At 41.3% G+C, this 15,993-nt stretch overlaps 1 protein-coding gene across 1 annotated transcript in view; it reads right to left on the minus strand.

The window, feature by feature from the left end:
* LOC126457167 (putative U5 small nuclear ribonucleoprotein 200 kDa helicase) overlaps positions 1-15,993 on the minus strand; it is a 108,664-nt gene that overhangs the window by 77,543 nt on the left and 15,128 nt on the right. The window contains exons 4-6 of the mRNA XM_050093249.1: positions 15,585-15,777; positions 13,174-13,325; positions 2,774-3,020 (exon numbers count right to left, since the gene is read on the minus strand). Coding sequence (XP_049949206.1) covers positions 2,774-3,020; positions 13,174-13,325; positions 15,585-15,777 — 592 coding nt within the window. The remainder of the gene's footprint in view (positions 1-2,773; positions 3,021-13,173; positions 13,326-15,584; positions 15,778-15,993) is intronic.

The following is a 15,993-nucleotide window of genomic DNA, read 5'->3' on the forward strand; positions in this document are numbered from 1 at the left end:
CCCAGGTCACCCAACATGAATGTCATTGAACGTTTGTAGGACAACAGGTCAGTTCGTGCACAAAATCCTGCACTGGCAACACTCTCACAATTACGGACGGCTATGGAGGCAGGCAGCACGGTTCTCTTCTGCAGGGGACTTCCAAAGACATGAGTCCACACCACATCAAACTGCTGCACTATGCTGAGCAAAAGGAGGTTGGACACGATATTAGGGGGTATCCAATGACTTTTGTCACCTCAGAGTAAAATATTAGAGGTATAACTGACACACTATCCCAGACGTTGAGTTCTCACCAATATCACTAAAGCTTGGGATGTCATTCAAATAATGCAAATTTGAACACAGGTCAAATTAATTTGTACAACTGGAAGTTTGCTTATTTTGAATACCAATCACTTTGTTATGCATAATGGTATTGGATAAGAAAGTGATATTTTAGATGCGAGGCAGATCACTGCAACATGTTTCAGTTAAAACCGTATATAGCCTTTTTAACAAAGGGGCGAAAAGCTATCTGCCCCCTCCTTAACTACGATGCTTGCAGTTTTATATGTGACCACTGACTTTATGATGTGCATCTATTATCAATAGGAATTCCTGATACGAAAAGTTGAGGTTTCTTAAATTTTTATTTCAGAAACATGCAACATTACACATAACATATCAGTATCACATCTTAAATACTATGAAGAACACTCAAATAACAACAAAATAGTTTTAGTTGCCAATCAACAAAAGAAGCAGCTGTATGTACATGAAAATGTTTGGAAAATACCACAGTAGCTTTCAAATTGGAAGATTCCATTGCGTAGCAAATGAGACTTAAGTGGAAAGCTAACAACTCACTGTGAAGTTGAAACATTGAATGGTTGATAGGATTATAAACAAGACTGGAAATGTAGAAATGGGTCTCGGGCAATATATCAGACGTAACTGTGAAATTCTCCCAATATTTCATCAGCGCAATGACTGAAGCCTCCTATTTACGCCAGTCTATAAAGAAAATGTGTAGTCCTAAACATGCCAAATAAGGTGACCAATAGAGAAGACGTCCTGACTGGTGGTGATAGAGATAGCTACATTCCCTGCCAGAGAATGAACCAAGAGCTTTGATGTATGCACAGAAACTGTCACTGATAATGGGCACTGCTGTTGGCTGCCCCAGAACCCTCTGTCATTAAGCCAAATGCCAATATACAGTTCTGGCCCGGCCTGCGCCCATCCTTGCCTTTATTATCCGAATATCCATGTCACCACTGGAACATCAACCCACGTATGACCAATACTTCCCTTTTGTAGCAGCTGCGATTTTAATTTGACCAGTGGTCGATCCTATGCTGTGCGAAGTCAGTATCTTGTCTATTTTAATATGACACTGAACAAGAAATACAACAAAAAAAGAAACAAGGCAACACATACATATGCAATCTGAGAATAGACCTTAATATAATGTGCAAACGTTTCCAGTTGCATCAAGCGGTTAAAATGTTACGAGCTTTCAACCAAGCACTCCTTGACAATTGTCAACTGAAATCAAAGCTGATGGGCTGCTGGTATACCCTTATATACTCCAGCTGTTGGGCCTTGTGGTCTTGTGATAAAGCGCGAGCCTGGAAACAAAGGATGCAGGATCGAAATCTTGGTCGGACCACAGATTTTTCAGTCTGCATTTTAACCTAGTCTTAACCTCTCAACGATGTGAGGAATCAACAGAAATGAAACATGGTTGAATTCCATCTTCAACTGTACGGCCCCATATTCCACACAAATAAATGGGATAAGTTACGGACACACAAGTCACCAAAGCACTCTCGCTCCAAGCTCAATGCTTGTTACTGGCTATAGCCCATCAATTGGTAGTGACCTTCATCCAGACATCGACCCATCAAGACCTTAGCACACCAGCCACATCGCCAACCAGGGCACCGGCCATAGCACCGACAGCCCACTAATGAGACACAGACCCAACTTCAATTAAGACACCCATTTGGATTATTGTGAGAAATCTTTATCTCTATCAGAAGTAGCTTTGCTTTTCAACATTTTCATCAGACTCATGAACTGTGTTTTAATCGAGTTAAGCCTCTATGGACTGCATGGTAACAACCAATTTCATTTTAGTATTTAGGCCTTGTTCTTGTTCCAGCTTTGACTTCCTGCCATCTTCTGAGCCCACCAAGAAGTGCCTATTTATGCTCTTCAGATAATGGTCCTCTCCGTCTTGCGGCCGTTGAAGCCATTTTAAAACCTTGGTAGTTATTCACCAATCTTCTAAATTTGTTCCTGTCAGGAATTTCTCTCTCTGAGATACCAATCGTTCGAAGACCTTTTCAAATTCTTTTTTGTGTTACCAATAAAAATACTTATTGCTTGTAACCAGTGCACTGACTTATTTTTATGCAGTCCGTACCAACTCGCAAGGCCAAGACATAAAAGATGTCACAGTCAGCAGCCAAAGCATATAAGAGCATACCAGCGATCCATCAGCAGCCATCTCACTTGACAATGACCACACATTATTTGGCCAAAAGCTTGAGGCATTTTAACCATTTGACACGACTCGTAAACAGAGAATATTTTATTAAATAAAACTGCCATGGGATTCTGCATTCTTATAGACCTTAGCTGTATTTCACATTTTCAAAACTCCTTTCAATTCCCTTATAGTTTTTGCGTAACTGGCTATTTGTCTTTCAATCACAATTTTCTTACAAAATAATTCCCTCAAAAAGCATGTTAAAACAGAACTTTAAATGTAGTTTTTACTCACTCATCTGCCGATGTCGCTTCAATAACTTTATGAAGTCAAAACAGCTGTAGCCCAAAAGTAATACAAGTTGATTTTCACAGTCACGATCATCCCCAGCATCTCGTAGTACAGCTAAAACTTCAGCTGCTCGAGCTTGAGAGACCATAGCATCATCATAGAATTTGCTGAGCCGACGCTGAAGCCAATAGGCATCAATGTCCAATGGATGTAGAGTTTTTTCCTTCCGGGTCTCTTCTGCACCACCCAACTGAAACAGAAACAATTGCGCATTGTCAAGACATCCATACAAAAGGAAATTATCGATACTATCACACAAATTTAGAAACCTACAGAGTGAATAATCACATACAACTTTTACCCTGAATGAATATTCAAACACTGGATACTAATATATTTTTCAGCCTTCAACACAGGATGCAAATTAAAACAAGTGAAGAGATTAGAATATCAGAAAGTGATTAAGTGAAGATAATATAGATATAGACTGACGATTCTTCAATATAATCACCATGGACAATAAGACATCCATTGCAGTCACGTAAGAGCTTGACTATACCAAGGGACACACAAATTTAATGCCACTAAAATGGCAGTTTTCAAGAACATAACTTGAAAACAGTGGATTTAATGTAACATCATGAAATTTTGCATATTTTCTCTTTTCTTAATTAAAAATATTGTGAAACTGTAGGCAGCAGTTGATTAATAATGGCCTTATGCTTTGACCTCTGCACAATCACTGATCGCAATAAAGATTTAGTTGGTATGACATGCCAGAATAGCCATCAGTTTGGTTGTATTGAAAGGATTAAATTTTTGACACAAAAAAAGTCATATCTTTATTAGTTACATGTTAAACTTGTAACTTAGAAACTAAAAACTAAAAGATAAGTTTTATTTCATCAAAATATAAGCCGTATCATAGATAAAGTTACTGAACTGCTTACAGATGTTGATTCTGAAATTACTGGTATGTCGGAGCACCACTTAAATAATTTGACAATTCAGAGGCTTCCATTACCAGGATACAGATTAGCTGGCTGTTTTTAAAGGAGTTCCTTGCGAGGTGGGGGAGTGGCTATGTACATAACAAGCAGTATTCCATTTAAGTCCATAGATGTATCATGGCACTGCACTGAACAGATATTTGAATGTTGGGCAGGGGCAGTTGAATTTAGTGAAACTAAACTTCTAATTGTTGTTGTTTATAGGTCGCCTAACTCTTGACTTCAGAGCATTTCTGCTCAAGCTAGAGAGGCCTCTTGATTCACTTTGTAGGAAGTACCAGAAATTAGTTATATGTGGTGACTTCAATATAGATTTTGTATATGATGATGCAAGAAAAATGATGTTGGTAGATCTCCTAAATTCATATGATCTCATGCAGACTGTTTTTTTTTTTTTTTTTTTTTTTTTTTTGGTACGGTGCAGGGGAACAGTAGTACAGCCATAGACAATATTTTTATTCAGTCTTCATCACTAGATGGACATTCTGTTAGTAAAAGGGTGAATGGCCTTTCAGACCATGATGCACAAATTTTAACACTAGAAGACTTTTGTAGTCAAACAAATGTCGCATATAATTACAAACTATGTAGGAAAGTTAATCCAACAGCAACAGAGAGTTTTTTAAACCTTGTCAAGGAACAAGAGCGGCAGGATGTTTATAGTGCCGATAACGTAGATGATAAATACAATGCTTTCCTTAACACATTTCTCATGCTCTTTGAGATTTACTTTCCATTAGAACGTTCTAAATGGGGTACTAGCAGTAATAGGCAGCCTGGATGGCTGATTTGTGGGATAAGGAAGTCACAAAGAGCAAAGCGGAAATTACATTAAAATGTTAAAAGAAGTCACAATCAGGGTACAGTAGCCCATTACAAACATTACTGTATGGTGCTTAAAAATTTTATTAGGTACGCAAATTGAATAGCTAATTCACAGAAACCATGTGGTCAGTTGTGAAGGAAGTATCTGGTCAGCAGCCCAAGGTCGACAATATAAAGTCAGTTCACAGTAAAAATACTTCTGCTCTGATAAATTCTGCTCTGATAAATCAGATATATGTGCAGTATTTAACAGTCATTTTCTGAGCATTGCTGGTGAATTAAATAAAAATTTAGTTTCTACACGGAATCATATAACTTTCATGGCAAATGCCTTTCCGAGACTGATGTCTGAAATACTCCTCTGTGATACAGGGGGAGATTGAGTCAATAATTAAATCACTGGAGACTAAGGACTCTACCGTTATGATGGGGTGCCCAGCAGAATATTAAAGAACTGTGCTGCACATGTTAGCCCTGTATTTAGCCATATTTGTTTCCTGAACGATTAAAGTATTCAGTAGTAAAGCCACTTTATAAAAAGAGAGAAAGGGATAATGTAGATAATTTTACACCTATTTCTATGTTATCAGTTTTTGCTAAAGTTATTGAAAGGCTGCGTGTGTAAGGATAATTGATCATTTTAAATCGCACGATTTGCTATCAAATGTACAGTTCTGCTTTAGAAGTTGTTTAACAATTGAAAATGCTTCTCTTTTCTCTGTGAGGTACTGGATTGTTTAAACAAAAGGTTTCAAATGATAGGCATATTTTTTTATTTAACTAAGGCGTTTGATTGTGTTGATCACAAAATATTGCTCCAGAAGTCAGACCATTACAGAATACAGGGAGTAGCTCACAACTGGTCAACTCTTACTTTAGCAACAGACAGCAAAAGATCATTATTCACAATATTGAGAATAGCTGTGATGTGGGTCTGAGTGGGTGTGGTCAAGTGAGGGGTGCCCCAGGGATCAGAGTTGGGGCCACTCCTGTTCCTTATTTATATAAATGATAGTTCCTCTAGTATTATGAGTAAAGCTGAAATATTTCTGTTTGCTGATGACACTAGCTTGGTAGTAAAGGATGTTGTGTGCAACATTATCTCGGTTTCAAATAGTGCAGTTAACAGCATGTAGAAAATAAACTAATGCCAAATCACAGTAAGACTCAGTTTTTACAGTTTTTAACACACAATTCAACAAAACCCGATGTTTTAATTTCACAGAATGGGCATATGATTAGTGAAACTGAACAGTTCAAATTTCTAGGTGTTCAGACAGATAATAAACTGTCGTGGAAAACCCATGTTCAGGATCTTGTTCAAAGACTTAATGCTGCAATTTTTACTATTTCAAACCGTATCTGAAGTGAGTGATCATTTGACATAAGAATTAGTCTACTTTGCTTATTTTCATTCCTTTATGTCATATGGTTATCATATTTTGGGGTAACTCTTCCCATTCTAAAAGTATACTTTTGGCTCATAAACAGGCGGTTTGGGCGATAAGTGGTGTAAGTTCACAAACCGCTTGTCGGCCCCTGTTCATGACTCTGGGTATTTTGACATTGGCCTCTCTATATCTAAAAACAAAGATGATGTGACTTACCAAAAGAAAGCGCTGGCAGGTCGATAGACACACAAACAAACACATACACACAAACTTCAAGCTTTCGCAACCACGGTTGCTTCATCAGGAATGAGGGAAGGAGAGGGAAAGACGAAAGGATGTGGGTTTTAAGGGAGAGGGTAAGGAGTCATTCCAATCCCGGGAGCGGAAAGACTTACCTTAGGGGGAAAAAAGGATGGGTATACACTCGCGCACACACACACACACACACACACACACACACACACACACACGTCCATCCACACATATACAGACACAAGCAGACATATTCAAAGGCAAAGAGTTTGGGTAGAGATGTCAGTCGAGGCGGAAGTGCAGAGACAAAGATGTTGTTGAATGACAGGTGAGGTATGAGTGGCGACAACTTGAAATTAGCGGAGACGGAGGCCTGGTGGATAACGGGAAGAGAGGATATACTGAAGGGCAAGTTCCCATCTCCGGAGTTCGGATAGGTTGGTGTTAGTGGGAAGTATCCAGGTAACCCGGACGGTGTAACACTGTGCCAAGATGTGCTGGCCACGCACCAAGGCATGTTTAGCCACAGGGTGATCCTCATTACCAACAAACACTGTCTGCCTGTGTCCATTCATGCGAATGGACAGTTTGTTGCTGGTCATTCCCACATAGCATGCGTCACAGTGTAGACAGGTCAGTTGGTAAATCACGTGGGTGCTTTCACACGTGGCTCTGCCCTTGATCGTGTACACCTTCCGGGTTACAGGACTGGAGTAGGTGGTGGTGGTGGGAGGGTGCATGGGACAGGTTTTACATAGGGGGCGGTTACAAGGGTAGGAGCCAGAGGGTACGGAAGGTGGTTTGGGGATTTCATAGGGATGAACTAAGAGGTTACGAAGGTTAGGTGGACGGCGGAAAGACACTCTTGTTGGAGTGGGGAGGATTTCATGAGGATATATATATATATATATATATATATATATATATATATATATATATAAAAATATGATGTGATTTTCCAAACGAAAGGGCTGGCAGATCGATAGACACACAAACAAACACAAACATACACACAAAATTCAAGCTTTCGCAACAAACTGTTGCCTCATCAGGAAAGAGCGAAGGAGAGGGAAAGACGAAAGGATGTGGGTTTTAAGGGAGAGGGTAAGGAGTCATTCCAATCCCGGGAGCGGAAAGACTTAACTTAGGGGGAAAAAAGGACAGGTATACACTCGCGCACACACACACACACATATCCATCTGCACATACACAGACACAAGCAGACATTTGTAAAGGCAAAGAGTTTGGGCAGAGATGTCAGTCAAGGTGGAAGTACGGAGGCAAAGATGTTCTTGAAAGACAGGTGAGGTATCAGCAGCGGCAAACTGAAATTAGCGGAGATTGAGGCCTGGCGGATAACGAGAAGAGAGGATATACTGAAGGGCAAGTTCCCATCTCCGGAGTTCTGACAGGTTGGTGTTAGTGGGAAGTATCCGGATAACCCAGGCGATGTAACACTGTGCCAAGATGTGCTGGCCGTGCATCAAGGCATGTTTAGCCACAGGGTGATCCTCATTACCAACAAACACTGTCTGCCTGTGTCCATTCATGCGAATGGACAGTTTGTTGCTGGTCATTCCCACATAGAAATCTTCACAGTGTAGGCAGGTCAGTTGGTAAATCACGGGGGTGCTTTCACACATGGCTCTGCCTTTGATCGTGTACACCTTCCGGGTTACAGGACTGGAGTAGGTGGTGGTGGGAGGGTGCATGGGACAGGTTTTACACCGGGGGCAGTTACAAGGGTAGGAGCCAGAGGGTAGGGAAGGTGGCTTGGGGATTTCATAGGGATGAACTTAGAGGTCTACTTGTCTACTTGTGTCTGTGTATGTGCAGATGGATATGTGTGTGTGTGTGCGCGAGTGTATACCTGTCCCTTTTTCCCCCTAAGGTAAGTCCCTCCGCTCCCGGGATTGGAATGACTCCTTACCCTCTCCCTTAAAACCCACATCCTTTCGTCTTTCCCTCTCCTTCCCTCTTTTCTGATGAAGCAACCATTTGTTGCGAAACCAGGAGATTCACCTCAAAAAATTTTCCAATCTCCTGGTTTCCCACCTCCGGAAAGGCAACTCACTCACCCTTCACAACCTTTCCAGCAAACCTCAACCACCTCTCATTGCACACAAACCCAGTCTCTCCCATCTACTCAATCTCCCACTTCCAGCTCCACTCCCTACAAAACCTCAAAATTCCAATCAACACAATCTGGTACCACAACACCCTAATTCAGTAGTTAACCTTTCCTCCAAACCTCTCTCCCAATCCGAAACCTCTGTCCTATCCAAAGGCCTCACCTTCAGCCCCACTCCCGGATTCAACCAAACAGCCCTCGTCAAAGATTTACTGTCCTACACTCGTACTCTCTGCTGGAAGTATCACTTTGCCACGAAGAAAAATGATCCTAATCCTACCCCTAATGATCCAACTCCCCAAAACACTATCCAAATTGAACCCTGCCTGGATCAGTTCCGTCCTCCGTCACAGCGGGACCCACATCCTCTTCCTCAAAATCACCCTCTCCAAACCTTCCAGGAATTTCTGACTTCCAGACTTGCCTCTCAATCCTTCTTAAAAAACCTTAATCCTACTCCCAACATCACCACTGCTGAAGCCCAGGCTATCCGTGATCTGAAGGCTGACCGGTCCATCGTCATTCTTCCGGCGGACAAGGGTTCCACAATCGTGGTACTTGATCATCGGGAGTATGTGGCTGAGGGACTGCGTCAGCTTTCAGACAACACCACATACAAAGTTTGCCAAGGTAATCCCATTCCTGATGTCCAGGCGTGGCTTCAAGGAATCCTCAGAACCTTAGGCCCCCTACAAAACCTTTCACCTGACTCCATCAACCTCCTGACCCCACCGACACCCCGCACCCCTACCTTCTACCTTGTTCCTAAAATTCACAAACCCAATCATCCCGGCCGCCCCATTGTAGCTGGTTACCAAGCTCCCACAGAACGTATCTCTGCCTACGTAGATCAACACCTTCAACCCATTACATGCAGTCTCCCATCCTCAATCAAAGACACCAACCACTTTCTCGAACGCCTGGAATCCTTACCCAATCCGTTACCCCCAGAAACCATCCTTGTAACCATTGATGCCACTTCCTTATACACAAATATCCCGCACGTCCAGGGCCTCGCTGCGATGGAGCACTTCCTTTCACGCCGATCACCTGCCACCCTACCTAAAACCTCTTTCCTCATTACCTTAGCCAGCTTCATCCTGACCCACAACTTCTTCACTTTTGAAGACCAGACACACCAACAATTAAAGGGAACAGCCATGGGTACCCGGATGGCCCCTTCGTACGCCAACCTATTCATGGGTCGCTTAGAGGAAGCCTTCTTGGTTACCCAGGCCTGCCAACCCAAAGTTTGGTACAGATTTATTGATGACATCTTCATGATCTGGACTCACAGTGAAGAAGAACTCCAGAATTTCCTCTCCAACCTCAACTCCTTTGGTTCCATCAGATTCACCTGGTCCTACTCCAAATCCCACGCCACTTTCCTTGATGTTGACCTCCACCTGTCCGATGGCCAGCTTCACACGTCCGTCCACATCAAACCCACCAACAAGCAACAGTACCTCCATTAAGACAGCTGCCACCAATTCCACATCAAACGGTCCCTTCCCTACAGCCTAGGTCTTCGTGGCAAACGAATCTGCTCCAGTCCGGAATCCCTGAAGCATTACACCAACAACCTGACAACAGCTTTCGCATCCCGCAACTACCCTCCCGACCTGGTACAGAAGCAAATAACCAGAGCCACTTCCTCATCCTCTCAAACCCAGAACCTCCCACAGAAGAACCACGAAAGTGCCCCACTTGTGACAGGATACTTTCCGGGACTGGATCAGATTCTGAATGTGGCTCTCCAGCAGGGATACGACTTCCTCAAATCCTGCCCTGAAATGAGATCCATCCTTCATGAAATCCTCCCCACTCCACCAAGAGTGTCTTTCCGCCGTCCACCTAACCTTCGTAACCTCTTAGTTCATCCCTACGAAATCCCCAAACCACCTACCGTACCCTCTGGCTCCTACCCTTGTAACCGCCCCCGGTGTAAAACCTGACCCATGCACCCTCTCACCACCACCTACTCCAGTCCTGTAACCCGGAAGGTGTACACGATCAAAGGCAGAGCCACGTGTGAAAGCACCTATGTGATCTACCAACTGACCTGCCTACACTGTGATGCATTCTATGTGGGAATGACCAGCAACAAACTGCCCATTCGCATGAATGGACACAGGCAGACAGTGTTTGTTGGTAATGAGGATCACCCTGTGGCTAAACATGCCTTGGTGCACGGCCAGACATCTTGGCGCAGTGTTACACCGTCCGGGTTATCTGGATACTTCCCACTAACACCAACCCATCCGAACTCCGGAGATGGGAACTTGCTCTTCAATATATCCTCTCTTCCCGTTATCCACCAGACCTCAATCTCCGCTAATTTCAAGTTGCCGCCACTCATACCTCACCTGTCATTCAACAACATTTTTGCCTCTGCACTTCTGCCTCGACTGACATCTCTGCCCAAACTCTTTGTCTTTAAATATGTCTGCTTGTGTCTGTATATGTGTGGATGGATATGTGTGTGTGTGCGAGTGTATACTCGTCCCTTTTTCCCCCTAAGGTAAGTCTTTCCGCTCCCGGGATTGGAATGACTCCTTACCCTCTCCCTTAAAACCCACATCCTTTCGTCTTTCCCTCTCCTTCGCTCTTTCCTGATGAGGCAACAGTTTGTTGCGAAAGCTTGAATTTTGTGTGTATGTTTGTGTTTGTTTGTGTGTCTGTCGACCTGCCAGCACTTTGATTTCGTAAGTCACATCATCTTTGTTTATATATATATATATATAATAGAGGGAAACATTCCACGTAGGAAAAATATATCTAAAAACAAAGATGATGTGACTTACCAAATGAAAGTGCTGGCAGGTCAACAGACACACAAACAAACACAAACATACACACAAAATTCAAGCTTTCGCAACAAGCTGTTAACTCATCAGGAAAGAGGGAAGGAGAGGGAAAGACGAAAGTATGTGGGTTTTAAGGGAGAGGGTAAGGAGTCATTCCAATCCCGGGAGCGGAAAGTCTTACCTTAGGGGGAAAAAAGGACGGGTATACACTCGCGCACACACACACACATATCCATCCACACATATACAGACACATAAAAGGAATGAACATCAATGTTGCAGATGTATGAGGTGGATCTTTGCAGCGTATATGTGTGGATGGATAATGTCAATGTCTAGCAGTTCCTCATCTGAGGTGAAATATCATCCACCCACTTTTTCAATTTTGGGAAAGGTGGAAGGCTGTTGACAAAGGATGGGTAATCCAAAAGGTGCTATTACAATAACTGAGGAAGTTGTAGAGCTGACGTAGCAGCATGCAACTGTGACAATTATAAATTAGCTTTCCCTGCTGATGGTAGCTATTTTGCAGACAGAGAGGAAAGCTAATCACTATTACAACTAATATCTCAATCCCCAGGGTGATTATGTTAAAAATATTCAGTGTATGTAGCATAATATGATAAAAGCCCTTTCTAGTGTTCAAAACACACACACATGTACGTACACACGGGAGGGGGAACAGGAATACGAATGCACGGAATATGTGCATGGTTACAATTTGTGCACAGAGATATAGTCATGCTGCATGTGTGTTTGGGGGAGGGGAGGGAGTGGTAATTTGTTGAAAGAACAGTACGGATTAGAATACACTGACCTAAAACATAACATGACCATCTGTTGTGGCTGAAGTAAAAAGAGGGAGTGTGTGGCATGAAACATCTGTCTGTGAACTAAATACTGGATGGTTGATCTGAAAAGAACTTCATACAGTCCAGTATTTTCCATTATCATATTCAAGTAGGCAGTACGGATTAGAATACACTGACCTAAAACATAACATGACCATCTGTCGTGGCTGAAGTAAAAAGAGGGAGTGTGTGGCACGAAACATCTGTCTGTGAACTAGATACTGGATGGTTGATCTGAAAAGAACTTCATACAGCCCAGTATTTTCCATTATCACATTCACTACTATACAGATAACTTGTTATTCTAAAATTCCGAATGTGTCTGTTGTTCTTACTTGTACTGTCACAGAGGGAAGAGAACTCTTAGCTGTATGTTGCTGCACTTGCTGTCCTGTGCTATCTATTATTGCAACATTATCAGAAAAATTCATTCCCTACACAACATCCTGATAGATCCTGCATTTACAGTTATTATTTTTCTTGAATGAAATTTTCACTCTGTAGCGGAGTGTGCGCTGATATGAAACTTCCTGGCAGATTAAAACTGTGTGCCGGACCGAGACTCGAACTCGGGACCTTTGCCTTTCGCGGGCACATGCTCTACTAACTGAGCTATCACGCCCCGCCCCCACAGCTTTACTTATGCCAGTACCTTGCCTCCTACCTCCCAAACTTTACAGAAGCTCTACTGCGAACCTTGCAGAACTAGCACTCCTGAAAGGAGAGCTTGTGTAAAGTTTGGGAGGTAGGAGACGAGGTACTGGCAGAAGTAAAGCTGTGAGGGCGGGGCGTGAGTCGTGCTTGAGTAGCTCAGTTGGTAGAGCACCTGCCCGTGAAAGGCAAAGGTCCTGAGTTCGAGTCTCGGCCCAGCACACAGTTTTAATCTGCCAGGAAGTTTCATTATTTTTCTTGTCGTAATATAATATTTTGAGCAAACGATTCTTTTCTCACAGATGATTAAACAGGCAGTTGAAAATATTTTGGTAAGTATATTATGTAAAACATTAAAACATTGTAGACATTCTACAAAAGATACAAAAAATAAGAAACAAAGCAAATATTTTCCAAATACATCCCCTAAAGTGGCGCATGTTCAGTGCAGCAACTATTAGCTTAAACATATTACCACACTCACATTTTCGGCATGAATTGCACGGTCCAGCTTTGCTTCTTCTCCTTCATCATCATCCTCTTCTTCACGGATTTCACCATACATATCTTCATCATCTTCCTCCTCAGATTCTTCAAACTGCACATTTATGCCATATGTTTCATCAATATTTTCCTCTGAAAATTTCAAATTGCATTTTGTAACAGCATAGTTGATCTACCAATGCAAGTTTGTAATTAATGAAATTTAGTGGCAACAAAAAGAAAAAAACGAATAACTAGAATAAAAAATAAAAATCAGAACAGAGACAATTTATTAACTAAATCAGCTTATTGTATGCAGCTCATTGAATATCAGACTAATAAAAATTTTCTGGATCAGATATATTTTGATCTCTGTGTTTAACAACTGTTTACTACAAAATGTTTCCTTCCACCATATGTAGTACTGAATAAAGATAAAGAAAATAAATTGTCAGGGTCATTGCCTGCAACAGTGAAAATACACTTACAATGCAACTAGCAGTTATTTGCGAAGGAGTTTCCAACAATAAAACATGCTCAGAATGAAGTGACATGTTTACATAACCAATATCCAGGTGTCCCTTATTTATAAAAGATTGATGAAATAGAGAAGAAAATGGAATTCTGTTAATCAGACTGACACAAATAGAAATGTTGGATCTCCGATTGCTTATAACATGGTGTTCATTTGCCCACAAATGAGAAATGGAGGTGGAGGAAGCAGAATTTTATTAGGGGTATACATAAAAGTAAACCAAGAAGACTGAGACTAAGATCACAGTGTCAGAATACGATAAGATCGAATCAAGAATGAAGTGTAAGAAACAGACAAAATATGAAAATAATATGTCCTAATTTAAAACACACGCAGTAGTGGGGCCACAAAAGACAAGAGTTTATTAATCCACATTCAAGTGCACACAAGCATAGAAACAGTACAAAGCAATAGAATATATCCAAAGACGAGCACCTGCTGCACTGGCCTTATATAGGGAACAGCTCCGACAGATGGCATGGCAGGTGCCATGCCACATGCACTAGTCATGGTTGGCCACTGGCAAGCTGGCTCACACACATGCCGACGATGGATTGTTTGATTCTAGCGCACCAATGAGCATGACCACAGTGCTTATCCCATCATGATATACAGGGTTACAGCATATGAGAAATTAGAAATAGTGGAGGTCAATCACAGACAAAATGAGCAGAGATTGGAAATAGGAGTATAACCGATACACAAAGAAGCAAAGAAGGTAAGCATATTAGCCTGATTTATTCTGCTATTCCCACCCACTATCCTTGAATAGGAAGGGCAACTTGTAGGGTTTTTATATCTTATTTGCCGACGGCATGCTATTATTGGTTTCCTCTCGACTGTCCCGTTATGCCTCACATGACTGCAAGGGCCGAATGACTTTCCACAACCAACCCTTACAAAGTTCACTCACTTACGAGCCTTTCAATCTTTTTTCCCTCACAAAATAATCCAAAACGTTCTCTGAAAACACTACAGCACACAGTACAGAAAGATCCTTAGAATATGATTAACAAAGTGGGTGTGAACATTGAGCACCACGGAAACAGTAATCTTCCAGTATTGAAGAAACTTGATCAAAGAAAATATATAGGATTAAAATGTGTGGTTGCCCAGGTTCCTAAGGTTAATAGAAGGTTATTTCCAGGAGTCAAGCAATGATATGGTCTCAAAGATAAGTTGTACACAGGTGAGATTATGTGTAGGAGAAAGATCATATATGCTTATCAAATCTAGTGAGGACTCTAAACAGGAGGACAGGAAATGCATAGAGCGTTAAAGCATGGCAACCATTAAGTGACATAACGCACACCCAAGTAATAAAGGGAAAAAACATGCAATGTACAGCAGTAAACAGACAACTATACACTGCCTAGAAAATAATAGTAGCACACCAAAGTTCAATATGAATGTGCATAAACGGATTCTGCATGTTAAGCAACTGATATTCTTAAATATAACTGAGTGAAGGCATCTAATGACTTCTTCAGAATCATGCAGTAAATTATTTTATGGGAATATGTTAAATATCCTTAATCAGAACATACTGAAATCTGTCTAGAACAGGATTTGGCATTCATATTCTTCATCATCCAGCAAATTCGGACATTAGATGCAGATGAAGGAAAACTGTTTACATATCATATTATTTTAGTATGGGTACATTATCTCTTTTATAGCTGGAATATTTTAGTAATTGTGTATTCCACAATATTTACAATTTGAGAGCAGTGTTATGCCATTATAGGTACAACAATACAAATTTCTCTTCCAAATCAATAGTATGTGCATAAATCACTCTAATATCCAAGGTGAGAAACACTTGAGGCTTTCTATCCCTAAACACAAGAGCTTACAATAAAATATCCTACACATACCGGAGGTCTGTGTTTTTTCTTCTGTTCCAAAGTCTGTGATCTTTTTACCAAGGTTGACCAAGAGGGCAAATCTTTCATCAGTCAGACTACCGAGTAATGACTCTGTTTCTTTCTTCTTTTCCCTCTCTTTTAATCGATCATTCTTAAGAACTGCCAAAACTTCATCAGCTGCTCCACACAGGATGTCTCGCGGCTGTTAACAGGATAACACAGAAATAAATAAAACAGGTAAAAACACATGATCTCTGGTACAACTTTTGGTTAGATTTGGTAGCTACACGCTATGTAGAACAATATTTCATCTATCTACACAGTAATGAGTTTGATGTTTTCATCCACATCCATTTTGCTGCACTGACTTACCAGCTGGCTGATTTTGTTTTATCATTATTTTTTATTTTTATTTACT

This window comes from Schistocerca serialis, chromosome 2 (genome assembly GCF_023864345.2).
Source record: "Schistocerca serialis cubense isolate TAMUIC-IGC-003099 chromosome 2, iqSchSeri2.2, whole genome shotgun sequence".
NCBI lineage: Eukaryota > Metazoa > Arthropoda > Insecta > Orthoptera > Acrididae > Schistocerca > Schistocerca serialis.